The 27,050-nt window shown below is 40.6% G+C and overlaps 3 protein-coding genes across 9 annotated transcripts in view; 1 reads left to right on the top strand and 2 right to left on the bottom strand.

Moving 5' to 3' along the window:
• ALG9 (ALG9 alpha-1,2-mannosyltransferase) overlaps positions 1–4,176 on the bottom strand; it is a 98,394-nt gene extending 94,218 nt beyond the window's left edge. The window contains exons 1-3 of one of the 4 annotated variants that reach the window (XM_027036493.2): positions 3,797–4,176; positions 2,823–2,961; positions 1,850–1,984 (exon numbers count right to left, since the gene is read on the bottom strand). In XM_027036493.2, the coding sequence (XP_026892294.2) occupies positions 1,850–1,984; positions 2,823–2,961; positions 3,797–4,032 (510 nt within the window). In that variant the 5' untranslated portion in view covers positions 4,033–4,176. The remainder of the gene's footprint in view (positions 1–1,849; positions 1,985–2,822; positions 2,962–3,796) is intronic. The other 3 variants (XM_053204123.1, XM_027036487.2, XM_053204122.1) reach the window with 3 other exon arrangements.
• A 3,268-nt stretch (positions 4,177–7,444) lies between these two features.
• FDXACB1 (ferredoxin-fold anticodon binding domain containing 1) lies at positions 7,445–11,561 on the bottom strand. Its single transcript, XM_027036495.2, has 5 exons — positions 11,262–11,561; positions 10,906–11,062; positions 9,770–9,973; positions 9,403–9,561; positions 7,445–9,021 (listed from the first exon to the last, which is right to left on the bottom strand). Exons 1-5 carry the CDS (start codon positions 11,431–11,433, stop codon positions 7,839–7,841), a joined length of 1,875 nt encoding a protein of 624 aa, XP_026892296.2. The 5' UTR covers positions 11,434–11,561; the 3' UTR covers positions 7,445–7,838.
• A 2-nt stretch (positions 11,562–11,563) lies between these two features.
• CFAP68 (cilia and flagella associated protein 68) lies at positions 11,564–16,460 on the top strand. Of its 4 annotated transcripts, none has more exons than XM_027036496.2 (4): positions 11,570–11,928; positions 13,935–14,165; positions 14,660–14,726; positions 14,981–16,460. In XM_027036496.2, exons 1-4 carry the CDS (start codon positions 11,887–11,889, stop codon positions 15,154–15,156), a joined length of 516 nt encoding a protein of 171 aa, XP_026892297.1. In that variant the 5' UTR covers positions 11,570–11,886; the 3' UTR covers positions 15,157–16,460. The 4 variants fall into 4 exon arrangements, with proteins under 4 accessions (XP_026892300.1, XP_026892299.1, XP_026892297.1 ...); XM_015082326.3 differs by having other exon boundaries at positions 11,570–13,152; XM_027036499.2 differs by lacking the exon at positions 14,660–14,726 and having other exon boundaries at positions 11,564–11,928.
• Positions 16,461–27,050: the final 10,590 nt, after the last annotated feature.

Here is a 27,050-nt window from a genome sequence, read left to right as displayed (position 1 = left end):
GCAAAATAATAGCCAAAATCTTCCCAAATTTAGCAAAAAGATGTAAGCCTAAATATTTAAGAAGGTTAGTAATTCCCGAATAGGACAAACCCAAAGAAATCCATGCCAAGACACATCATAGCAAATTCGTAAAAAGTCATCAGGTTAGGTCTCCATTAACTCCTACTTATTATCCTTCAGCACTCTGTTTAGTCTCCCCTAAGATGCTGTCCCATGGTACCTTGTACTTCTCCGCCGTAAGACCCACTGCATTTCTTTCTTTCTTTTCCACCCTCCCTCCCCCCTCCCCCCTTACCCCATCCCCTCACCCCATCCTCCCTTCCCTCTCTCCTCCCTCCCTCCTTCCTTCCTTTCTTTTCAAGACAGAATGCAAGCAGGTAAGGGTTACAGGGAGAGGGATAGAGGGCATCTTAAGCAGGCTCCACACCCAGCACAGAGCCCAACTCCAGGCTCAACCCCACAACTTTAAGATCATGACCTGAACCAAAATCAAAAGTCAGACACTTAACCAACTGAGCCACCCACATACCTCAACCCACAGCATTTAAAAATCACTTGTTCAATTTCATCTTCCCCCACTAAACTATAGATTCCATGGGGGCAAGGATTTGGTCACTGTTACACCCACAGCTCTTAACGAAGTACCTACCAGATAAAAAGTTGGTCCACTAGTTAATATCCACAACATGAGAAAAGCTTATATAACCCAACACACACAAAAACAACACACAAATAATCCAATTTAACAAGTGGGCAAAGGGGTGCCTGGGTGGCTCAGTCAGTTAAGCATCCAACTTCGGCTCAGGTCATGATCTCATAGCTCATGGGTTCAAGCCCCACATCGAGCTCTGTGCTGACAGCTCAGAGCCTGAAACCTGCTTCAGATTCTGTGTCTTCCTCTCACTCTCTCTCTCTTCCCCTCCCCAGCTTGCACACTGGCCCCTCTCTCTCAAAAATATTTTAAAAAATTTAAAAACAAACAAAAACAAAAAAAACCACAAGAAGATCTCAACTCACACCTGTCGAAATGGCCAAAATCACAAACACAGGAAACAACAAGTGTTGTTGAGGATGTCGAGTAAAAAGAACTCATGCATTGTTGGTGGAAATGTAAACTGGTACAACCACTGTGGAAATAGTATCAAGGTTCCTCAAAAAATTAAAAATAGAATTACTGAATGATCCAGTAATAGTACTGCTATTTTCCCAAAGAAAATGAAACACTAATTCAAAAGTATATATGCAACCCTGTATTTATTGCAGCATTATTTACAATATCCAAATTATGGAAGCAGCCCAAGTGTTCCACTGACAGATGAACAGATAAAGCAGACGTGGTATATATACATACAATGGAAGAGTATTCAGCCATAAAAAAGAATGAAATCTTGCAATTTGCAACAACTTGCCAATACCGTATGATTTCACGCATATGTGGAATTTAACAAAACAAAACAAAAGAGACAAACCCAAAGAAAAAAAAAACCCTCTTAAATACAGAAAACAAACTGATGGTTACCAGAGGGGAAGGGGGAGAGGAATGGGTCAAATAGGTTATAGGGAATAAGAAAACACTTATCTTGAGGAGCACATAGTAATATAAAACATTGTTGAATCACTGTATCGTACACCTGAAACTAATGTAAAGCTGCAGGTCAACTATTGCGGAATAAAAAATTTTTTAAAGTTGCTCCATTAATGCTTACTTAACAATGAATAAATGATTCTTAAAAAAAAAAAAAAAAAAGTCCTTTCCTACCTACCAATCTATTTTTCCCTTTTCTGAAAACTGTTCCAGAGACTCGCCTCTTGTTCAGCTGTAACTGCTTCCAAGTTGGCCTGCCCTTACCTTATTAGTTTGTAGGATTCTTGCATGAAATGCAGCTGGCCAGGCATGAAGCAACAGGTAGGCATAGGAGCGAATTGCATAAACAGGGGAATACTCCCAAGTCTGAAACCCCTTCCCATAGATGAGGTAGTGTGTCTGAAAGTACAAAACAGGTAGGTTCCGGGTTAAATTGGCCAGAGATCCTTGCTAGCAGGTTGCAAGTGAAGTTTCTAAGCAAAAACATTAAAGAGACAAAGATACACAAAAAAATGCTGACATTCTCAGTAAGATTTCCAATAGAGAATCAAAATGACCATTTAGTGAACAATCTTAGGATATTTTAAATTCCACAAGACTGTTTGGTCAACGTTAAAAGCTTGAATTTTACCCTCCACATTTTTTTTTTTTTAGTATTCATTAGCCAAAACAGACAAACTCTAAATCTTACCTTGTCCTTAAGCTACCTACTCTAAACATCCTTTGTTTAAAATGTAAAATAGGATTAGAAAATTTCACCTCTAAATTTTCCTTAATAGGAAGTCAGCAGACTTACAAATGTGTAAATTAAGAAATAGCAGAATAAGCATACTACTTAGTAGCTTTTTTATTTTGGCAAACATCAGAGTAACTTCAAAAGCTCAAAGCAAGTAGTTCCTTCTAGGGACTGGGATTTGGCTATACGAGCAATGGAACAGAGAGCTACTTTTTTCCCGTTAAGTTTCACAGTTGTTGGTTTTTTAAAAAGTATCTCGAAGTATTATTTTGATTTAAAATAATTTTTAAGAAAATTACAAATTACATCTTTTTTGCAAGAAGCCCAATTTCCTATGGCCTTCAACAACTGATCAGCTTAGAATACAAAATCATCAGCTTAGAATACAAAAGTGAAAATAAAGTTTACTACCAGTCACACGTGTGTATTACTTGTATCTTGATTGGCAACAGGGCCCCAAGCAGTGAAATCGAGAACAAGAAAACTAAAGAAATCACCTACTGGTTCCCAGTAGTTGAAGGTTTCATCGCAGTCAGAGATGTTGCTTAAAAGAGCAGCACATAACCTTGCTGAGAGCAGACACTTGAAAGCAGTAGATCCCTCAGGTGCCCAGACTTGTCCTGCTTTGTTCCCAGACGACCTGCTCAGAAGTAAAGAAAAGATGCCTCAGGAAGACCCAACAACTAGAAGGCCTAAAACTGGACAGAAACGACAGGAACGGCAATGGTATCAAAGCACACTTAAGTAATTCACCTAACAAGTTAGTTGTTCTGAGAAATAAACAAGGGATGAAGAACTCTATTAATCTTAATTACTCCTTCCACTTCCTACTTGTAAGGGGTAAGCTCACTCATACACTTTAATTCATTGTATCCATGACACTCCTTGAAGGCCAGAAAGCTCTCATTTTCCTTTTCTTAACAAGGTCATTACTTTCCACGGCTTTACTCATCTCCGCCTTGTACAAATGCACAGAGGCCTAATTTGTGCGAAGCACATAACCTCCTCCCATTCCGTATGTTGTCGGCTCCGTTAATGCAGTCCTAACCCGCAGTGCCCCGGGAGAGACGGCTGCAGGTGCTGGAAGTTGCGGGGCCCACACTTTAGAGCAAGGGGTTAGGGCTTTGGGGGCAATGAAGGAGACTGTGAGACACAGCCAACAAAGGTATGCTCTTCGCTCTTGCCAACGTCTCCCACAGAGGCTCTGCCAACTCAAACACCACAACGCCAGCCCACTGTGGGCCTGGGCCAGCAAACAGCCTTGAAGCGACACTCCAGGCTTTCTTCCCAAGCAAAATGGGACCCACGGTGGGGGACCCGAGGAGGCGCGAAGACCGGACGTGACCCGTCATGGAAGAGCAGAAGGACCTGGGGGAAAAAGCAGCCTGGCCGCACCCGCGCCGCCGGGGGAGACCCTCCCGAGGACAGCCCCGCGCCGCCCTGCCGCCACGCCCCCGCCGCTCCCGCACACCTACTCGGTCCGTGGCTCCGCGCCGCTCGCCTCCCGGCCGCACAGCAGCTCCCGCAGCTTGTCGGCGGCCGAAACCGTGTCCCCGCCGCTGCCCCCGCTCCCCTTCAGGCGCTGACGAGCCCCTCGGCTCGCCATGGCACGGGTGAAAAAGGTAGAATTCGGCTCCCTACCAAAGTGGCGAGCGCGCAGACATAGCTTTGGCTGGCAACGGTGTCCGCCGAGGGACAAAAGCCTTGACATGCGCAGAAAAGACTGAATTGTGGCGTTATTGGGCCAATTGGGGCAAATCCTAAGTAGAAAAGAAACGAGAACTGCGACTTGACTTTCACAAGCGTAGCTATCCCTTCAATATGTTTCTAACTGTGGCTATTCCTCCCCACTCCCCGCCTTCCTTCACTTTTCAGCACAAATGGAAAGTAACCAAACAACTCTACAGAGCACGCAGAGCTATTTATTCAGTTAAAGGTAACAGGGCAGCTGCAGATGAAAGGGGAGGTCCTTAAAAGGTCGCGGACACCTTGCCCTTCTTCTATTTTGGTGACATCGATAGAGACAACCTGTAGCTAATTATCTGCTCCATAGAGACGAAGCCGTAATGGCAGAATGTAAAGAAAAATGAAAGCCCAAAAAAATTCTGTGCCACAAATGCAACGAGACAGGCACTGCCATTGCTACCACAGCAATTCGGTAAGCATTTTACACATGTCATCCATTTCCAAAATAATAAAACAATCTTGCTCTTATCAATAAGTAAATTATAGTAAGTAAATTGACGCCCAAGTTTGCATAGCTAGGAAATGGTGGAACCATATTCCAACCCACGTCTGCCTTATTACAAAGCCCATACTATTCCCACAAGGATGAGGTGAAAGCTCCTGATGTCAACAGATGATAGCACACCTGTGACTCCCAGGGGTTATTCATCTGTTCCTGATACCCTGCCCACAGAGTTCTATCCCATCCTGTGGGCCTCTGTACCAGTAGCAGAAATGGGCCTTACAAGAAATGTTAAAGGGACTTCTGTGAGTGGAGGGTAAAAGCCACATTTGAAGTATGACAATTATGAAAGGAAAAAATTTCATGAGTAAACGCAAATACAGCAAAGGCGGTAATCACTTATAAAGCTAGTATGAAGGCTGAAAGACTAAAGTAGTAAAGTGAATTATATCTAAAAAAAATTAGTTAGGGAGACTCAAGATAAAAGGCTGTAAAATATGCCAGTGTATACATAAAACGCACAGGGAGAGTAAAAATTAAGCTCTTTTAGGTCTTTAAACTTAAATGACCATCAAGTTAATATACATTGCTGTATACTAAGGATGTTAGATAGAGGGAGTGCTGAACTTGACAGTGTCCCAGGTTATTATTTAATACTAAAATTATTGACAATGGCGATTGATCATAGTGCTCAATTCCCACAGGCAAGTATTAGGTACCAAGTTCGGTCACCGCAGCCTAGTTGTACCTCCTACAGAGACCTCCTCTCATTTCACTCCAGTGCAGGTCCCTCCCTGCCCCTACCTAGGAGTGCTACAATAGCATCCTAACAGGGGTCTCCCATTTCAAATTCATCCTATACAACACTGTCCGGTTAACTTTTTTCAAAGATTTTAATGTTTATGTTTGAGAGATAGAGGCAGAGCACAAGCTGGGGAGGGGAAGACAAAGAGGGAGACACAGAATCTGAAGCAGGCTCCTGGCTCTGAGCCATGTGCACAGAACCTGAGATGGGGCTTGAACTCAAGAACCGTGAGATCATGACCTGAGCTCAAGTCAGACGCTTAACCAAATGAGCCACCCAGGCGCCCCTATCCAATCAATTTTCAAATGCACTATTCTGTATTGCCTCCTTAATCAAAAATTACCAGTTTTCCTATTGCCTGCCAAATGAAGTACACTTTATTCTAGCATTCATTTCTTACATCAACTAAATCCGGCCCTAACCTACTTTCCTGATCTAATCTCCCACTACTTCCCTATACACATTTACATTCCAACTAACTAGACTGAAAAGTGCCCCAGATGCTTCCTTACCTGTACCTCTGTCTGGAATGCAAGTCCTCTGTGGGGAAATAAGATCTACTTACATAAATAGGTTAGAAAAACGCTTAGGGCATGAAAGCCACCACCACGGAGTGAAAACGCCTGAAGATAGCTAGTAAGATATTGTAACGGGATCACGAGTAACTTGTTATATACTTGCAGGAAATTACATTCCACCTGACACCAATATACTATTATACTTTGATCACAAACTCCACTTGCCCCCTAGACCCTTTGCTTCTTACACACACAAGTTAATCATTACTATCTGATTGTTTTCTTCACGTTTACCACATGTGTAAGATCTTGAGCGCTCAGTAAATACGGAGACGAAAGGCCTGTTTGGAGATCTTGTCTCCGCCTGGATGTTAGCCTCTCTTGTGTTCAATTCTGCATCCACTCTCTTGCTGGACAAAAGAGAACTCCAAACTCATAGTCTGTGACAGTCCTCCTTGCCTAACAGTCCTCCTGTCACATCGCTACTCTTGTTTTAAGATCCAGCTCAAATGCTACCTTGTCCATGTAGTAGGCACCATTGGGGATAGAAGCCAGCTATAAATCACATTACCTGCCCTCTATTCATTTATAGTGTATGTAGAAAGCTAAGCAATAAATGTATCCATAAGAGATCTTTGTTCTTTACCCCACTCCCCAAACTGTTATGCCAGTTTTCCCATCCCGTTAATGATACTTCTGTTCTTCCAGATCAAAAACCATAGTCAGTCCTGCTTGATTCCTGTTTCTTCAGCCCCACACCCTTCACCCATGCACATGTAGTTCATCAGCAAATACTTTTAAGTATTACTCAACCCAACAACGTCTTACCATCCTGGTCCAGGTCACCATTATCTCTGGTTGGGTTACTGTAATAACCTCCTAATATGTTTCTTGGCTTCCATTCTTGCCTTCCCACATGTTTTTCTCCAAATACAAGAATAAGACAGTTATTTCCTACTGAGTTTACAATATAAGTCCAATCTGTGGAGACTATTCATTAACAGGAACATCCATTAATTAATATTAGAGTACTCTATCATTCTGTAGAGTCCTGGGCTGAACCAATGAGCTGAGCCAATCTCCCAGTGTCTCTTAGAGATGCTTGTAACAGAAGCCTCCAAAATATAGGAGGACTAAGTTTACAGTTGAGAGGCTACTAATGAAGAAGACTAGTTTGGAAGAAATAACAATGGCAGAAGGAAAATGGGCTTTAGAGTCAGACCCAAGTGTGAACTCTAGTTAATCTGACATTAACCAGTTCCATGACTTCAACAGTAGTCAACTATGGAATAAATATTGTAATACCAATACTAATTATGGAGCCTTTCAACTTACCCAAGCTAATAAATGTTGGTCTGACTCCAAAAACCACTCTAGTAAGTTGATGTAATGATGTAATACAATAGGGTTAAAGGAAGAGGAATTAGCAGTGTGGAAAATATAAATATAAGACACTCAAATTCTACTGCATCTTCAGCAACAGAGCATCTAAAGTACAAGACAGTTTTGTTGTATTTGTTTTCCTAGTCATTTTTCAGCATCAAAATACTGTAAACTCCAAAGGTCACCAGTCACATTATAGTCTGTTAAGTTTAAGTGACAGGGCCACAAGTTTCTTTTTTACTTTTTAATATTTTTAATTTCTTTTTATTTTAGCAAGACAGAGTGCATGAGCAGGGGACAGGGGCAGAAGGAGAGAGAGACTCTTAAGCAGACTCCATGCTCCACGCAGAGCCTGACACAGGGCTCGATCCCATGACCCTGGGATCATGACCTGAGCCAAAATCAAGAGTTGGATACTCAACACTCAACCACTGAGCCACCCAGGTGCCCTGAGCCACAAGTTTCTCTAGAATCAACCAACACTGGCCAAAGTCACAAGGTTAAAGATTTTACAAAAAACACAGTTCAGAAAAGACTACTAGTTATAACTTGGTCTTTTTCATTGGCATCTGCACCCATACCCACAGCCACGGGGATCACTCTGGAAAAATGAATTTACTAAACTACCGAGGTATTACATGTAGTCTTTGCTGAATCTCTTTCCTAAGCTGCGACTGCATTGATGACACCTGTTGCTGGGGGAGGGCTTTGTCACACGTCTGGTAAGTCAATCTATAGCAGAGACTGACCTGTTGAGTCTTTGGATGCTGAAAACGACTGAGGAACTGTATGGATATGACCGTGTCCCGGGACACTGCTCGGGCCACCATGTGAAATTCTAGTTCATCAAATCCTTTCTTCTCATCTAACCAAAAACTAATATCATGAACATAGCATGGAGGATACAGGCAATAGCTTTTAAAGGGTTCTATACTCCCAGAGACAAAATTTTTCAGGAAACGGTGATCAAAGGTCCACAGCATCCTCCAGTCAGAGATGCCCCAGACAAGCATGGCTAGTAGGTCCAAGTTCATAGACACAAACATAAAACACTGGTCTTTGTGCATAATGCCTGTAGCAGATGTGACGACAGACCCAATAATCAGAGCCTTGGCACAATCTGGGCCAAAATTAGGACGCTTCACATTAATAATATACTCTTTGCCATTTGGTTGAAAGACAAATTCCACTGAACTGCTCGGCTGAGAGCCCTCCAGCAATGTGTGGGTGAGAAGGCTATCAAGAAAACCCTTCAGGTGCTCCAGTAGTGACTGAAGACAACCATCCTTCAGATTTTTATTAAACCCGATGACAAATAAAGTCTCATGAAATGCTGGCATTGTGAAAGGCAAGATGCGGCACTTCCGAAAGACAGGTCCACTGAGGATGTGCAGGTAACCTGGGACAAAGTCTGGTGCTTGGATGACAGCCTGAACATGAACTAGGAGAGAAGGCCTAAGGCAGACCGTGGTTTGGCCATAGCTTTCTTCATGAGCTTCTTCCTTGCTGTCGCTTCCAGGATCCTTGAGAAGGCTAAGTTCTGAAAATAGCGCCAGAAAGTCCTCCATGTCTTGTGTTGTCCCATCAGTCAGGGACTCAGAATTTGAGTCATCTTCACGGAGACTAATCCAAAAGGCAGCTGACAGAATGTCACAGTTCCAGGAAGTGAGAGCACTAGTGCTTCCCTGTGGCAGCAAAGGGAAGGGACGCTTCAGCCTTTTTAGAGGGAAAACTTTGCCCAATTCCGCAATGAGTTTCTCATTAATGGTTCTGACAGGATGACATGAAGGTGCTTCTAGGAAACCTCTGTTTAAGCACACATAAAAATAACTTTTTAAACTTGAAACAATAAAGAGTTAGAATGGATCTAAAATTAAAAGCACAAATAGCACAGAAAAGAATTATCTTCAAAGTGATCCTGAAAGCAAATAAAAAAAAAAAAAAACCATCTACCATAATAAATAGAGATATCACGTGCTTCAGACCTCTGACAGCCACGATCCCGATGATATACCACAAAATGTGACAAATTTTAATTCTAAAAAGGCTTGTGTAGGGCCAGACTGACAGGAATTCATAGCACCAACATCATTAACAATTTATATTGCACCCATTCAATATACGGTTGCCATCAAAGCAACGGAGATACAACTAGAGATAGAAGTAACTTCTGGTAAAACAGGTTACCTGTTCAACTTTCCTACAAGTGCTTCTGGTTCTGGAAAGGAAAACCACCGGCCACCCACTTTGGTCCTGAAGATTCTGGGCTGTGAATCTTCAAAGGGTAAGCTCCGGGTGAAGATATGGTTCAAAGCACCTTCTACATGAAAGGACTTATCTTGACTCCTGGCAAAAACAGTCACCAAGTATGGAGTCAGTGAGTCTTTTCTCTTTCTTTCTCTTCTTTCTTTCTTATTTATTTATTGCCATTTTTTAAAAAGCAAGTATCTCTAGGGACCAAAGCAGGAAATTGGTAGGGGAAAGTCTGCCTATGAGATTTTTTTCATTATTAGTGAAAGAAATGAAAAAGGCTCAGACCTCTGTTATTACTTACCTATATCCAGTGCACTTGTACCCTGGCACAGCCTCACAGCTGAAGGGATGCACGTCACTTAAAATGAATCCCCCCAGAGCTGCCATGGCAACTACTTGCCAACTGTTATGCCATTCTCTTGTGGGCTTATCAGCAGGAGTCCCACCTTGTCCTCTACACAATGCCACATAGACTTCTCCTTCCGGTGCGAGAACATCTTTACAGCTAACGGGGAGGAGGACACCAGCATTTTATCAAAACCAGTTGAAATTACCATAGGAAATAAGCTGTATACACATGGTTTGGCTGTGAAATAATTAAAATCCTATCATATCTATTTACAAAGGTCCACAGACTTCAAACCTGCAAAGGAAGCAGCTGGAAGTAAGAATGTAAAATCAATGTTCAACTCATAACTGATACTCGTGGCTGACCAGGGTATTATCTGGCTTTGTATCTGCAGTGTTCATCATAAACAGGTCATAGAAAGGTCAATATCTGCAAAGTTCCTATACACGATTCATTTCCCAGTTTAGAGAGTTGTTCTTGTAAATTCACTTACCTTCCTGACTATTAAAATTCTATACTTCAAATACTAACTTGAAATCTTGGCTCTGTGAAAAGTTTCTTGACAACTGTGACCTCCCCCCACCCCCAGAGACCTCCAATAGTATCACATGTTTTGGTAGAATAGTGTAAAGCACAGTTTTTAGTTCACGATAATTTGAGGTAGTTACCATTAATATCCTATCCTGTTTATGGATGAAGAGGCACAAGTATGTAAGGATCAAGTAAGCTTACCCCAAATCACACAATTACTAAGAGGTGGGTGGGGATTTGAATCCAGGCAGTTTGGCTCCTAAACCCATGCTTTTAGCCATTACATTATACTGGCTACCGTTATTTTGCATTATCCAAAATAGGTGATCCTCCCCTTACAAGCCCAACTACTATTTGTACTTTTATGTAACTTTTAGGGTTATATGCCTGCCCTTCCAACTAGATTGTGGATTCCTTTGGAGCTTTATTTTCTCTCTAAACCCATCATAGTAACTTACACACGTATGCCTTATTTCCCAAACTAAAATGTTTCCAGTGCAGTAACTATGTAATGTACATCTTCAACATGTTACTTGTGAGTGCTCTCATTTCCTCACCTCTGGAAAAACTTGGCAAGCAGTTCCCTGTTCTTAGCAACTCCAGCTTTGCGTCCACAGTGAGGAAAATTAAAATAAATCCGATCAAACTCCCTGTGGTGCAGTTCAAAGGCATCTGCCAGCTGGGTGCAGTCCACACCAAAACGCACCTCAGTACCTGGCACGAAATACAGACAGGAAGATGTCTCAAGGCCTGAATCCCTCCCTAACGTGAACCGTACAAAACAACCCAGGTGGAAACCCACAGGCTGCTTTTAGGTAACCGGACGCTCAAATGCAATTAAAAGCCCCGGCCATTCCACTTCTGGCCCGGCCGGCAGCGGGGCGGGGCTTCGCGGAGGGGTTTGCTTCGCTACCTCGCTCGCGCAGGCGCTGCAGATTCTCCTGGGCCACCGGATCTCCGGCCAAGTCGGCCGGGCGCTGGAGGCAGGTGGCGGTTACACTGGTGCTGTCATCCAGGGTCTCGCTCAGGGCCGCGGCGAAGGAGAAATTCCCCTCCCCAACCAACAGGAGGCGCCGAGGGGCCATGGCCTTAACGTGCTCCCCTCTCGCGTCCTCCGAGGCGCCAGTTTCTTACGTCACTTCCTGTGGGGAGGTGGTCTCTGGCGGGCCACCTCTTTTTGCGTCGCTGATTGATGATGCGCCGGCAGCGTCTAGTGGTGTTGACAAACTGGTACAGCGACTGGGAGGGAGGGGGATGAAATAGCTATGAGCGCAAAAGTTAGACACGGACCACCCTGTCTCCTCATTCCGCACACCCTTAGGAGTGTCGCAATAAATGCCTTTTAGCCCGAGGCTGCCCTGAGCCACTTCGTCACATCTGCATGAGGTCACAAGAAATCACTAGCGCAGAGGGGCAGGCCCGGGGCGAGGCGAGTTCGGAGTGAAAGAAGCGCGGCGGGGCTGAGGTCGAGAGGTTGGGCTGTGTCCTGCAGGTTACTGTCAACACAGGGTTTTATAACAGCCTTCCACTCGTCCGAAATGGCTGCTGCTCACTCTCTCTGCTGCTCGGGATTTCTCCAGGTGCTTCTATCTCCTACCTTTTTTTCATTCAAGAAATACTGAGTGGCTGTTACGTGCCAGACCTTGATGGAGGCTAAACACATGGGTGAATAAGGTGTGGCCTATGATTTCACGGAGCTTGTAGTCTGGCGGAGACTGCACGGCAAAAGAGGCAATTCTGCTACAGCGGGAAGCGATGCTATGAGTGGAGTCACAGAAGGTTTTAGAACCTTACCGAGTTCTGGGATGAAGTGGAAAGATACCCTAAAGGAAGTGAATTTGAGTTGAAAGCTAAGGGGGAAGTGCACCTGACCTGGATAAAGAGAAGTGAAGAGACAGAAGGAACAATATATGCAAAAGCGTGATAGAGAAACACATTAGATGAGTTTGGCTGAAATGTAGTTGGAGGGAGAGTGAGTAGTAGGTGAGACTGAAGCGTTAAGCAGGGGCCAGGTCATATAGAACATCGTAAGCCATTTTAACAGCCTGAATCTTATTCCGAAAACAGTGGCCAGCCACTGACTGAAAGATTTTAAATAGGAAGAGGACACAAAAACACTTTCATTTTCACACATTCTTCGTTCCTGTGGAGAAAGGATTGGAGAAGACCAAGGCTGACGGCAAAGACATGAGATAGGCAACTATAGCAATAATGGTGACAAGAACTGGTAGTGATCTAAACTGGAACTTGGCAGTGGGGATGGAAGTGAACTGATTAAAAAATCAGTTAAGACTTAGGTACTGAATGGATGTAAGGGCTTGAAAGAGGAATCAATCAAAGATAAGCCTCAGGTTTGGGGCCTAGACAACTGAGTGGATGGTGATGTCTGTCCTGATGGCCCCAAGGACAGTGTCACATTAATCTACAGTCTGAATACTAGGCTTGTCAGACTTTGTGGGACCAACTACTCTTTAGTCACCATGCTGTTTGTTGACATCAGTGCATGCATCTATCTTCACAAAGGCACATAGTGTGAGGGCAACTACCTTCAAAGTTGCCATATTGGCTTTGCCCCTACTTGTGGAAAGGTGGCTCAGTGGATTGTAACTCCAAAATCATGGCTTCCTGGCCATGGTGATCTGGATGACCTACATTCTTTCGTTGCTTGGAGAATGGGAAATGCCGGGTTTGGTGATATCTCTTCCTTCAAAAAAATGGAAGAGCTGAATAAGATTTTCTATCACTGTCCTATGAAATCTTCAAACAACACAAGCCACTCAACATCAAAATGGTCCTCAGGGAAGGTACTGTCTTGCCCCCAAGTCAAGGGACCACAGCCACCTTTTGGCCCAAAATAAAAATGGCTAGGCTTTTGCTTCCTCACAAAAAATTGAAATTCAGACATTAGTCATCTGATATGTGCAAAGCACTGTTGACTGGGAGGGCAGGTGAAGGGAGAGGGTGTGATAATAAGATACAGGTCTTGTCCTCAAGGGATGTACACGGTTTAACCAGCATAGGATATTCAACACAAACTTCCAACACACATTTGAAGAACTCTAAAATACGGCAGAAAGTTAAAGATATGAGGGTATCATTGTGTGTGAAACAAAGGAGAGAGAAGTTAACTTGAGGAAAGACATCATGGAAGAAGTGGCATTTGGCCTGAGTCCAGAAAGAAGGAAGCTATCACTTACTGAACATTTGTTGTGTTATCTAGTTTTCTAACTCTCACTTCTGCCTGTTCTCTTTGACTATACCACTGTTCTCTGTCCTTAAACTCTTACATCTCAAAATCTCCTGAACCTTTACCTAGTTTTCCATATATATTGGGATACTGAAGGTTTTCCTCTTTTGAGCATGCCATTCAATATATATAGCCCTCTGCTACTTTTGATTGAAAAGGTAGGTCAGAGGATTCATGGACCAGGAAGGAAAGAAACAGAACCACAACTAAATTGGGAGGGGAGCACAGATCCTTAGTAAGGTGTGCTTATGTATGCTTGGCTGTAGGTGAGAAAGGGATGAATGCCTTTTCTGTGCCCTAGTTCATGCAACTATCTTTTCTGTTTTTGCCTTTTCCCAGAGACAAGCCCTTGCCTACTTCTTTGCAAACCCACACTATGGCAGCATCATTAATGCAGACGGCCATGCTGAAGTGTGGACAGATTGGAATAGTATGTCCAAGTTTTTCCAGTATGGATGGAGATGTACCACTAATGAGAATACCTATTCAAACCGTACCCTGATGGGCAACTGGAACCAGGAAAGATATGACCTAAGGAATATCGTGCAACCCAAACCTTTGCCTTCCCAGGTAATCTAAGCTTCCCCTGTTTCCTTCTGTTAACAAAAGAAATACCAGTGGCCGTTTTAGAGGTAGGAATCTGATAACTTCCTTGCTGAGATATCTGAGGCTTCTCTGTTCATTGAGGTGGTTGGGAGTGCATAGCAGTCTTCAGCTGGAACTCCTATCATATTTTACTATGAAGTAGAATATTAAAGTAATAAAAGAAGGGGTACTCTTTTTCTCTTGATTCTCTTTGACTTTATTCATCAACATAAATATGTGTCTTCTAACTCAGGCTGTCTACCTGCATTTCATTTATCTGCATCTTGCCCTGGAATCTTTCCTAAACACACAAACACATAAAGGACATGAAAGTTAGTACAATGTAGACTGACAACATGTAGACCTCTAGTCGATCCAAAATATAATAGACCCCATTAGGATTCATGTCATTGTGTCCTTTATTTCCCAGTATTAGGTGTAGACTCCTGTATTTTTAATTGATTACCTTTTCTTTCCAGTTTGGACACTACTTTGAAACAACATATGATACAAGCTGTAACAACAAAATGCCACTTTCAACACATAGTAGGTGGACTATTCTTTACAATCCTTATATTCTCAGGACCTAACTCAGTGCCTGGAATGTAGAAGAAACTCTGATGAAAATAAACTGAGTGAGTGAAGAAGTGAATGACTGAGTGAATGATTTCTCTCTTTTCTCAGTTCTGACAGGACTCCCTAGACTTCCTTCTCTCAGAAATAAGAGTGAAGCCAATTACTAAGGCTCCTCGTTGTTGACTGATTCCACTTGACCTTCCTTCTCTTTTCTCTTCCCTCAGGATTTAAGCGAGAGCCTCACTCGTTCCCAGGACATCAACCTGAGCTGGATCCTCCTGGATACAAATGCACAGAAAAGTCAACTTATATGACTAGCTACTCAGACCCTCAAATTGGGCATGACTCTGCATGTGTGTGGAATCCTAATAACTGCCGACTTAAGGAGCCAGGATTCTAAGAAGGAATAAGAGACTTCATTTTTCCAGAATAGATTGTAGGAGGGAGCATATTCTAAGCACAACTAAGAATCTAGCTGATGAGAGCACAATTTCACAATCTGAATAAAGAAAGCACGGAGAATATTCCCTACCCCCTTTTTTGTTTGTCCTAATCAAGATTTAAATGTCAAATTTAAGTTCGTTGCATCTGCTCTTAGGTCTACATTACGAGGTAGTAGGAGAAGATTCAAAAGAAGTATTTCAAATCTGCAACCACTTTGCTCTTCCCTGCCTTCCATTCATGGCAGACCTGCAAAATCCAGCATAAGGTTATGTCTGGCTAGATGCTTCCTGAATGTGAGCCTGGCATTCACAGTCAGTGTAACTTCTTTGTGACCTTAGTGGACATCCCCTCTTAAGAACTAGAAAAGGAAAAACAACTTTTTAAAAATATTATAGTGAATTTAAAACGTGAAAAATTAGACAGAATAGTCCAGTGAACTCCCATCACCCAGTGTGCACAATTTGACCAGTCTTAACTATTCGTATCTACTTTCTCTATTTTTTTAAATTAATTTTGGAGCAGATCTCACAAATTATATCATGTTGTCTGTCAAGATGTCAGTATGAATAAGGACTGTAGGTGTTTTATTCCTTCACAGAGACCATCACAGAAACCTCCTCATCAAACAAAGCTGAGTTTCTAAGCCTGCAGCAAACAAGAGCAACTTGACAAAATCTTGGAGAGAATTCAAAAGGGGAATGTTGTGAGGGTAGAGGGTATTTTTAGAGACTTGGGGTTACTTTAAGATGGGTCTTGCAAAGCGGGGAACTGGTAGGGATTGAGATAAGATTTGGGACTAGTCCAGGGTTAGTGTGCACAGGGAGGAAAGAGTCTACATTTTAATACAGTTAAACTTACCAATATTTTACTTTTTTATTTTGTTTCCTGTTTATTATGACAATATAACATATGGGAGAGGTCTCCCATATATTTCCTCCCAAACCTTAATTATTTTATGTTACAGACACAGATATGGAATTTACGCCATATGTGTATATGTATATAGTTAGGTCGTAACTAAGTTTCATTTTTTTCTATGTGACTGTCCAGTTTTCCCAGCATTAATTATTGAAAAGACCGTACTTTCCCCACTGCTCTCCTATGCCATTTTTATTGTAAATCAACTGTATATACTTAGACCTCTTTCTGGCTATTACATTCCATTGGCCTGTCATTGCATATGCTAGCTTAGCCACAATGCCTCTCTATCATAATTATGATAATTTTGTAAATCTTAATATCTAATAAATCAGATAACTTCACCTTGTTTTTCTTCAAAAGTGTGTTAGTTATTTTTAACCCTTTGCAGTTCTATACAAACCTTAGGGTCAGCTTGTCAAGTTTCACAAAAAGATACTGGTAAGGTATTGGTGGAAACTGCATTGCATTGTTGAATTTGAGTTATTCTGTCTTATTAATTCTACTAATTCATTGGTATGTGTTCTTGCAATATTAATAATATTTGGCACGTATTTTTGCACATATATGTGTTATATATCCTATTCTGTTTCCTGTGTATCCAGTATGTTTTTTAATTTGTGGTAGAATATATATAACATAAACTTACCATTTTAACTCTTTTTAAGTGTCCAATTCAATGCCATTATGTATATTCACAGTGTTGTACAATTATCACCGCTATTTCCAGAACTTTGTCATTATCCCAAACTGAAGCTCTGGACCAATTGAACATTGACTTCTCATTTCTCCCTTCTCCTAGCCCCTGGTAACCATTGTTGTACCCTCTGACCCTGAATTTCCACTTATACGTGGAGTTATGTCACATTTGTCCCTTTGTGTCTGGTTTATTTTGTTTAGTATGTTTTCAGGGTTCATCCATATGATAGCATACCTTCCTTTTAAGACTGAATAATATTCCATTATGTATTTACTACATTTTGCTTCTCCATTCATCCGGTAGGGATACTTGGGCTGTTTTCATCTTTTGCCTATTGTGTGTAATACTGTTATGAACATGGGCGTACAAGTATCTGTTTGAGTCCCCACTTTCAATTCTTTTGGGGATACACCCAGAAGAGGAATTGCTAGCTCAAATGGTCATTCCATGTTTAACGATTTGGAAATGCCCAACTGTTTTCCACAGTGCCCGCGTTTTTTTGTCCAATCCCACTAGCAATGCACAACAATTCTAAGTTTGCCACATCCTTAACAACATGTAGTTTGTTCTTTTGGTTTTTGTTTTTATAATAACCATCCTAGTGGGTGTAGAATGGTCTCTGTTGTGGTTTAGAGTTACACTTCCCTAATGGCTAGTGATCTTGAGCATCTTTTCATGTGCATTTAGCTATTTCTTTGGAGAAATGTTTATTCAAGTCCTGTGCTGTGCCCATTTTTGAATTGAGTTGTTGGCCTTTTTGTTGTAGGAGTTCTTTATATACTCTGGCTATTAATTCCTAATCAGATATAGGATTTGCAAAAATTTTCTCTACCATTCTGTGGATTGACCTTTCACTCTCTTGATGGTGTCCTTTGATACACAAAAGTTTTCAATTTTGATGAAGTCCAATTTATCTTTTTTTCTTTTGTTGCCTAAACTTTTTGTGTCATATCCAGAAAATCATCACCAAAGTCAATGTTATGGAGTTTTTTCCATGTTTTCTTCTAAGATTCTACAGTTTTCACTCTTATAATTAGATCTTTGATCCTCTTGGAGTTAACTTTTTTTTTTTTGAAAGAGAGAGAGAGAGGAAAGGAGGGGTAGAGCGAGAGAGGGAGAGAGAGAATTCCAAGCAGGCTCCACAGTGTCAGCTAAGAGTCAAATGCCAGGCTGGAACCCATGAACTGTGAGATCATAACCTGAGCTGAATCCAAGAGTCAGACACTTAACCAACTGAGCCACCTAGGTACCCTGAGTTAACTTTTTTTTTTTTTGAGAGAAAAAGACAGAGGTTGGGGGGGTCAGAGAGAGAGGGAGAGAGAATCCCAAACAGGCTCTGCACTATCAGTGCACAGCCCAATATGGTGTTCGATCTCACAAACCATGAGATCATGACCTGAGCCCAAATCAAGAGTCAGATGTTTAATCAACTAGGCCACCCAGGTGCCCGCTGAGTTAACTTTTTCTATGGTAGTAAAAGTCCAACTTCATTCTTTTGCAGGTGGATGTCTAGTTATCTTAGCATCATTGGTTGAAAAGACTGTCTTCTCCTTCCCCTTTGAATGGACGTGGTATCTTTGTCAAAAACCATTTAACCATATACATGACGATTTATGTCTGGCCTCTGTATTCTATTCCATTGGTCTATATATCTATTTTTGTGGTGATACCACAGTGTTTTTGATTACTGTAGTTTGTAATAAATTTTAAAATTGGGAAGTGTGAGTCTTCCAACTTTGTTCTTTTTATTTATTTTTTAATTTTGAAATTTTATTTAAATTTTAAAGAGAGAGCGTGAGCGGGGGAGAGAGGCAGAGGGGGAGAGAGAGAATCCCACCGAGCAGGCTTCACACTTAGCATGGAGCCCGACACAGGGCCTGATCCCACGACCCTGGGATCATGACCTGAGCCAAAATCAAGAATCTGATGGTCAACCAACTGAGCCATCCAGATGCCCTTTGTTCTTTTTAAAGACTATTTTGGCTATCCAGGGTCCCTTGGTATTCCATATGAATTTTAGGGTAAATTTATTCACTTCTAAAAAATTATTGAAATTTCTGTAGGGATTGAAGTGAATCTGTAGATCAGTTTATCTAGTATTGATATATTAACAATATTAAGTCTTCTAATCCATGAACATGTGATGTCTTTCCATTTGTCTGTGTCTTTAATTTCATTCAGCAATGTTTTATTGTTTTCAGTGTGCAAGTCTTTTGCCTTTTTTGTTAAGTTTATTCCACCATATTTATTTTATCCTTTTTTGATGCTATTGTGAATAGAATTGTTTTCTTAATTTCCTTTTTGGATTATTCTTTGCTAGCATATAGTAATGTAGCTGATTTTTGTGTGTTGGTTTTATATCCTACAACTTTGCTGTATTTGTTTATTAGTTCTAGAGGCTATGTGTGTGTGTGAAATCTTTAGGGTTCTTTACATGTAAGATCATGTCATCTGTAAACAGAGATAATTTTATTTCTTCTTTTCCACTTGCAATGCTTTTCTTTTTCTTGCCTGATTGCTCTGGATAGAACTGCCAATAATATATTGAAAGAAGTGGTGAGAGTGGACCTTCGTGTCTTCATCCTGATGTTAAAGGAGAGACTTTCAGACTTCACCACTGAGTATGATGTTAGCTATGGGTTTTTCATATATGGTCTTTATTTTGTTAATGTAATTTCCTGTTATTCCTAGTTGAGTGGGTTTTTTTAAAGTTTATTTATTTATTTTGAGAGAGACAGAAAGAGTGCGAGCAGGGGAGAGGCAGAGAGAGAGAGACAGAGAGAGAGAGACACAGAGAGAGAGAGAGAGAGAGAGAGAGAGAGAGAGAGAGAGAGAGAGTCTCAAGCAGGCTCCACACTGCCAACACAGAGCCCTATGCAGGGCTAAGTGTCACGAACTGTGAGATCATGACCTGTGCCAAAATCAAGAGTCAGATGCTCAACCGACTGACCACCCAGGTGCCCCCCTAGTTGAGTGTTTTTATTATGAAAAGATATTGAATTCTGTCCAATGTTTTTCTGCATCATTTGAGATTATCATGGGTTCCCCACCCATTCTGTTCATGCGGTATATTACATTTATTTTTATATAGTGAATCAACTTTGCATTCCAGGAATAAATCTCACTTGGTTGTGGTATACAATCCTCTTAATATGTTGCTGAATTCAGTTTGTTAGTATTTTGTTGATTTTTGTATCAATATTCACAAGAGATTAGTCTGTAATTTTCTTTTAATGTCTTTTCTGGCTTTGATATCAGGGTAATACTGGACTCATGGGATGAGTTAAGAAATGTTCCTTCCTCTTCAATTTTTTTGAAAAAAAGTTTGACAAGGATTGGTTTTAATTATTTGTTTGGTAGTGAACCCATACCATCGGTGAAGCCAATCTGGTTCAGGGATTTTCTTTGCTGGGATGTTGTTGTTATTGATTCCATCTCCTCATTAGTTATAGAAATGTTCATATTTTCTATTTCCTCATGATTCAATTTTGGTAGATTGCTTCTAACAAATGTATTAATTCTACCTAGATTGTTTCTAGGAATTTATCCATTTAATCTATGTTTTCCAATTTGCTGGCATACTATTGTTCATAGTATTCTTATAATCCTTTTTATTTCTGTAAAATCTGTAATAATGTATGTACTTTTTTTCTGATGTTAGTAATTTGATTTTTCTCTATTTTCTCAGCCAGTCTAGCTAAAGGTTTGTCAATTTGGCTGATCTTTTCACCAGAACCAACTTGGGGTTTCATTGATTTTCTCTATTGTTTTCTATTCATTTTATCTCTGCTCTAATCTTATTTCTGTCCATCTGCTAGCTTTGGGACAAGTTGGCTAGTTTTTCCTGGTCCCTTGCAAAGTAAAGTTAGGCTATTGATTTGAGATCATTTTTCTTTTTTAATATATGTGTTTACAGCTGTAAATGTCTCTCTCAGTACTACTTTCATTGCATCCCATGAGTTTTAATATAAAATGGGTTTTCTTTCCCATTTATCTCAAGGTACTTTTAGATTTCTTTTATGATTTATTGCTTAATCCAACGGTTGCTTAAGAAGCATTGTTCAGGGGTTCCTGGGTGGCTCAGTTGGTTGAACATCTGATTCTGGTTTCAGCCCAGGTCATGATCTCACCGTTGGTGAGTTTGAGCTCTGCGTTAGCTAGGACCTGTCAGTGAGAGACCTGCTTGGGATTCTCTCTCTCTCCCTCTCTCTCTGCCCCTCCCTCTCTCTCTCCCTGTCTCTCAAAATAAATAAATAAACTGTAAAAAAAGAATGTGTTGTTCAATTTGTGAATTTTCCATTTTTCCTTCTGTTATTGATTTCTAGTTTCATTTCATTGTGATTAGAAAAAATATTTTGTATGCTTTCAATCTTTTAAAATTTATCAAGACTTAGGGAGCCTGCGTGGCTCAGTCAGTTAAGCATCTGACTCTTGATTTCAGCTCAGGTCATGATCTCACCGTTCATGAGATCAAGCTCCACATCGGGCTCCACACTGACAGCAAAGAGCCTGCTTGGGATTCTCTCTCTCCCTCTCTCTATCCATCCCTCCCCTGCTCATCTTCTCTCTCTCTCTCTCTCTCTCTCTCTCTCTCTCTCTCTCTCAAAAATAAATAAATAAATAAATAAGAAAATTATTAAGGCTTGCTTGCAGCCTAATGTATGGTTTTTCTTGCAGAATGTTCCATGTACTGAGAAAAATTGTATAATTCCTTTGTTGTTATGTGGAGGGTTCTGCCACCCCTTTGTAATTGCCTCTAACTCCCCACTGTCCAGCCAAGCTGCAGAGAACATCCTCATACGGCCCTTTATAGATGTGTGTAAATTACCCACATGCTGAATTTCTGGCTAATGAAGTCATGGTATATCTAAATTGACTGTTGTCCTCAAGAGTGACTGTGCTGCCCACCCATCCACAAGCAGTGCCTGAGGTTCTATGTTGCCTTATCTCTGCCAATACTTAGCATTAACCAACTTTCTATTTTTTGCGAAGCTGACAGGCGTGTAAAGTAGTGGTTCTCAACCGGGAACAATTTTATCCTTCGGGAGACAGTTGGCAATGTCTAGAGACATTTTTGATTGTGACAAAGCTGATATGTCTACTATATCCACTGAGCAAATGCCAGGGGTGCTACTAAACACCCTACAAGGCACAGAGGAGCTTCCATGACAAAGGATTATCTGGCCCCAAATATACCAATGCAGTATTGAGAAAGCCTATTGTAAAAATGATAGCTTATTGTTGCTTTGACTGGCATTGCACTGACTGCCAATGATTTTCAGCATTTCTTTGTATTGCTTATTAGTTCCCACTTCTGTACATTTCCTTTGTACAGTCTTTGTCCACTTTTTTTTTTATTGGAGCAGCTGTCCTTTTCTTGGTTTGCAGAGGTCCTTTGTGTATTCCTGCTACCAATGCCACTAATCTCTTATGAATTTTAGAGATTAAATACATTACCCTTTCTGTCAGCTTCTGTGGAGGATTCAAGAAGGCCACAAATTCTTTGACACTCCTCTCATTAAAAGGTGGAAGTCTATGCCCCTTCTTTTTAAATGTAGACAGACTCTGCAACTGCTTTGACCCCCAAAAATATGGCAAAAGTAATACCATGCAGGTTTCTAGGCCCAGGCCTTAAGAAGCTTGCACTTCCTGTCTTGTGGAATACTCCTTCCTGGAGCCCTGACGTCCAGTCACCTGATGGAAACACCCTATAGAGAGGCCTTGAGACTACAAAGACAGGGAGAGGGCTCAGCTGAGTCCAGCCTTCTAACCATCTTTACGAAAGCATCAGAAAAGAGGGTTAAGCCATCTTAAAGCCTAAATACCACCAACTGACCCCAGCCAAGGTCATGAGGAGCTCAAGAATTGCCTAGCTGAGCTCCGTGCTATAAATAGTAAGGTCTAATAAAATGATTGTTAAGCTACTAAGTTTTGGGATAGTTTGATATGCATGAATAGATCACCAGAACAATATTCTATAAATTAAGATTGTAATCTATAAACTTGCGGAACTTTCTTATTGGTTCTAATAGTTTGTCTATTGATTCTGTCGGGGTTGTTTTAGCAGATGATTATATCATTTGCAAATATCTGCCAATATGCCCATTCTCCTGAGTTTTATTTTTTTTATTTAAATAATTTCATATTTATTTTGTCCATATTGTTATTTACTTTTTCTGCTTAAAAAAAAAGAAACAAACAACTACCATCACTATGTAACAAAGAGATTGCACTCTTAGTAACAAAGAGATTGCATCACTATGAACTTACTGTTCTATCTTGTCAGGAAGTATGTCTCTCGTTTACTCTTTGACCTACCACTTTCCTGAAACTGTATAGCAGTGAAAAGTTTTGCTAAATCTAATGGATGCTTCAGCTCATATGTTACTTGACTTTTTGTGTTCTGTATTTGACAATCCGCCTGACTACTCCTTTCTTCCCTTGGTGTCTATGATATCGTGCTAAATGCTTTTTCTCCTATCTTTCTGAGACACCTCTTTGTCTCTTTTATAAGTTCATCTTTCTCTGCCTATCCCTTACATTTGTCTTTCCGATGATTCTGTTGTTGACCTTCCCCACAACTCTTTTTGGCTAACTCTAGATGATACTATCAACACCCAGACCTTCAGCTCGCACCTATGTGCTTCCATATTCCAAATCTCTGCTTCTATACCAGATGTGTCTCCAGAGCTCTGAATATACATACCCAACTACTTACTGAATATCTCCATTCAAATTCCCAAAGGCCCACAAACTCACCATACCTACAACTGGACTCATAATCTTCTGTCTCAAATTTTTTCCCTCCTAATGTATTCCATATCTGGGTGAATTCAATAGCCCTCTTTTATGTGTCTTAACCACTCTTTCTTAGTTTTAATATTATATGCGATATAATAAGTTTATCCAGTTGTCAAAACCAGAAACCAAGGAGTATTTTGGTTCCTCCTTTCTTAACCCATTCAAACATAGAGAGCCTTGTAAACTCTACCTCCATGTTATGTTTTGATTATGTCCCCCTTTTTTACCTCTCTGTTGCCTTTTCCATGCTCCAGTTTTCCCTTATTTCTCATCCATTCTGCTGTGAGACCCTTTTGGTTGATAGCTCTAATTTCTATTTCAGTCCCCACATATCGATCTCTATAGTGTTCCCAGAGTGACTCTAAAAAGACAAAGCTGATCACGACACTCGCTTGATTAAAGCCCTTTATTGGCTTCTATTTCCCTCAAAATAAATTCCAAAGTCCTTAGCAGAATCCTTTTCTAACTCCCTTGCCTTGTCTCTCACACAGGCCCCCGCCTCATACATCTGATGCCCTAACCAAACCTAAATACATGGGCACTTCAGGCTCTTCACTCTTCCTAGATGTATTCCCTTTCCTTTTCACCTTGCTAAGTCGTATAAACCAATGATACTATCAACTTGCTAAGTCATAAACAGCTAAGAATGCAGTTAGACACCCACTTGGAAGGCTGTAACCAAAAAGATAGATGATAGTAAGTGTCGGTAAGAATATGGAGACATTAGAACCCTCATATACTGCTGGTGGGAATGTGAAATAGTGCGGCTGCTTTAGAAAACAGCCAGGTGGTACCTCAAAAGGTTAAACATTGGGGCGCCTGGCTGGCTCACGTTGGTGGAGCAATCGACTCTTGTTCTCAGGGTCATGAGTTTGAACCCCATGTTGGGTGTAGAGACTACTTTTAAAAAATAAAAAATAAATAAACATGTACCCTGTAGTGAATTGTAGTAATGTACCATAGGAAGTGTGGATCTAATGGTTTAAAAAAAAAAAAAGGTTTGGGGCTCATGGGTGGCTCAGTCAGTTAAGTGGCTGACTCCAGGTTTTGGCTGAGGTCATGATCTCCATCATGAGAGCCCTGAGTCAGGCCCAGAGTCAGACTTTGTGCTTATAGCATGGAGCCTGCTTAAGATTCTCTCTCTCTCCCTCTCTGTCTCTCTCTCTCTGCCCCTCCCCTGCTCAAGCACACATGCACATGAGACTTTCCCCCCACGAAAACAAATAAACTTTTAAAAAAGTTTAAACATAGAGTTATCATATAATCCAGCAATGCCACTCCTACGTATATACTCAAAAGAAATGAAAACATATATGCACACAAAAAAAAAACAGTAGTGTTCATAGCAGCAGCATCGATAATCGTCAAAAAGTGGAAGTAACCCAAATGTCCACCAGCTGATGAATGGGTAAATAAACGATGATATCCGTGCAATGAAATATTATTTGGCATTAAAAAGGAGTGAAGTACTGATACATGTAATGACATGGAAGAAACTTGAAAACATTACACTAAGGGAAAGAAGCTAGTCACAATGGAATACATATTGTATGATTCCACTTACATGAAATGTCCTAAATAGACCAATCTATAGAGACAACAAGTAGATTAGTTGTTGCCTAAGGCTGAGGGGTGGGCATTGGAGGATGACGGCTAATGGGGGTAAGGTATCCTCTTGGCTAATGAAATGACCTAAAACTGGTTGTAGTGATGGATGCCCAACTGTGTGAATATATGAAAAGCTATTAAAGTCTACACTTTGAATGGGTTAATAGTGTAGAACAATATCTCAATAAAGCTGTTAAGAAATTTTGATCATGGGTAACCATCTCCAATATTCCTTGCATGTCCAGGAAATATATTCCTTTTAAAGGACCCCATAGCAGACATTTTAAAGAGACATCATAGAATCTTGAAAAGATGTCTTAGAATTGCCCTTTTATTTGCCTGCTGTCCTACTCAATTCTTAATTCCTTTAGAGCAGACATGTCTTATTTTTGTACTTAGCATATAGTGGGCACTCAAATATTTATTGAATGATTAAGCATTGTCAATTTCCAGAACAAAGATCAGAACCAGTGAAATATTCAAAATAAAACATAAAGTATGAAATAGAATTTTTCTAAACAAGAAAATATGTATTACCTCTAAACCAGTAGTCAAAAACATCCATCTGGTCTTGTAAGTGTTGTATCTTACTGAAGTTACATGCATTTATTATACATTATTTCCTAGAATTATTCTATAAAAAATGATAGTTTAAAAAAAGGTAGGGGTGCCTGGGTGGCTCAGTCAGTTGAATGTTGGACTTTGGCTCAGGTCATGATCTTACCATACATGGGTTCAAGCCCCATGTCAGGCTCTGTGCTGACAGCTTGGAGCCTGGAGCCTGCTTTGGATTCTGTGTCTCCCTCTCTCTCTGCTCCTCTCCCACTCATGCTCTGTCTGTCTCTCTCTCTCTCTCTCAAAAATAAATAAACATTAAAATTTTTTTAATAAATAAATAAATAAATAAAGGTAAAGCACTTAGTACAGTGCCAACCACATAGTAAGTGCTCAATAAATATTAGTTAATATTAAATAAATAAATAAATAAATGCTAGTTAGAATTGCCTCAACAGACTTGTAGCATAATTCAAATATGAATGAAGCAGAATTATGGATGAGCTAGCTTGTAAAACTGAGGGAAAAATCCTTAAATATACTGGACTAGAAAAGTCCTACACTAATGACAATGAACAGCCATAGCAGAAGAGGCGATCTGGAAAAGAAGAACAATAAAGAACTAGTCTCACTTGAGTCCAGTTAAAATGCACCAAAAAAGTGACCCTACACATTTTGAACAAATTTGTCAAAAACATAAATATCAAGATCTAGTATGCAAAATATGATTTATTTAACACCAAGTCATTAAGATTATGTTTGCTTGAGAAATCTGGTAATCCACTAAAATGATTAAAGTTGACACATGGTTTCCAGGACATTCTCAGATTTTTACACTATTTAATTCAGCCTCTATCAGTTAAGTTTTTTTGCATACCAGGAACATAAAAGCATTGTCAAAATAAATTAAACAAAAATAAGGCATAAGACATTCTGAAGTAAGGAAGGTCTAGAGCTGGCCAATTTAGCAATTCCGTGACCCATCAAGAACCTGGAGTCCTGCCACCTTCTTGCTCAGCCATCCTCAGCATATCATGGATGGTCCCTCATGGTTTCAAGATGCTTACAGCAATCTGAGTGCCACATCATCATGCTCCAATACCCAATAGAAGAAGAAAAAAAAATCTCTCCTTCCCACTTTTCTCCCTTTCTCTCTTTTGGTGAGTCTTTTTAAAAACTCAAAACCTCTTCCAGAAGCACCTCCAGCAAACTGCCCTCCTGTCTCATTAGCCATAATTGGGTCATGGCCTTTTCAAGACTAATCTTGA

This window comes from Acinonyx jubatus, chromosome D1 (genome assembly GCF_027475565.1).
Source record: "Acinonyx jubatus isolate Ajub_Pintada_27869175 chromosome D1, VMU_Ajub_asm_v1.0, whole genome shotgun sequence".
Classification (NCBI taxonomy): Eukaryota; Metazoa; Chordata; class Mammalia; order Carnivora; family Felidae; genus Acinonyx; species Acinonyx jubatus.
This window is presented reverse-complemented; position numbering and strand designations above follow the sequence as displayed.

Excerpts from the sequence above, each read along its gene's own strand:
- FDXACB1 (XM_027036495.2), bottom strand. The coding sequence starts at position 11,433 with ATGGCCCCTCGGCGCCTCCTGTTGGTTGGGGAGGGGAATTTCTCCTTC. Across the intron at positions 9,974-10,905 it reads CTTGCCAAGTTTTTCCAGAG|CTGTAAAGATGTTCTCGCAC; the intron begins GTGAGGAAATGA and ends CCTCCCCGTTAG. Across the intron at positions 9,022-9,402 it reads CTTGTAGGAAAGTTGAACAG|AGGTTTCCTAGAAGCACCTT; the intron begins GTAACCTGTTTT and ends GTGCTTAAACAG.
- CFAP68 (XM_015082326.3), top strand. The coding sequence starts at position 13,021 with ATGGGAAATGCCGGGTTTGGTGATATCTCTTCCTTCAAAAAAATGGAA. Across the intron at positions 14,166-14,659 it reads CCAAACCTTTGCCTTCCCAG|TTTGGACACTACTTTGAAAC; the intron begins GTAATCTAAGCT and ends TTTTCTTTCCAG. Across the intron at positions 14,727-14,980 it reads AATGCCACTTTCAACACATA|GATTTAAGCGAGAGCCTCAC; the intron begins GTAGGTGGACTA and ends CTCTTCCCTCAG.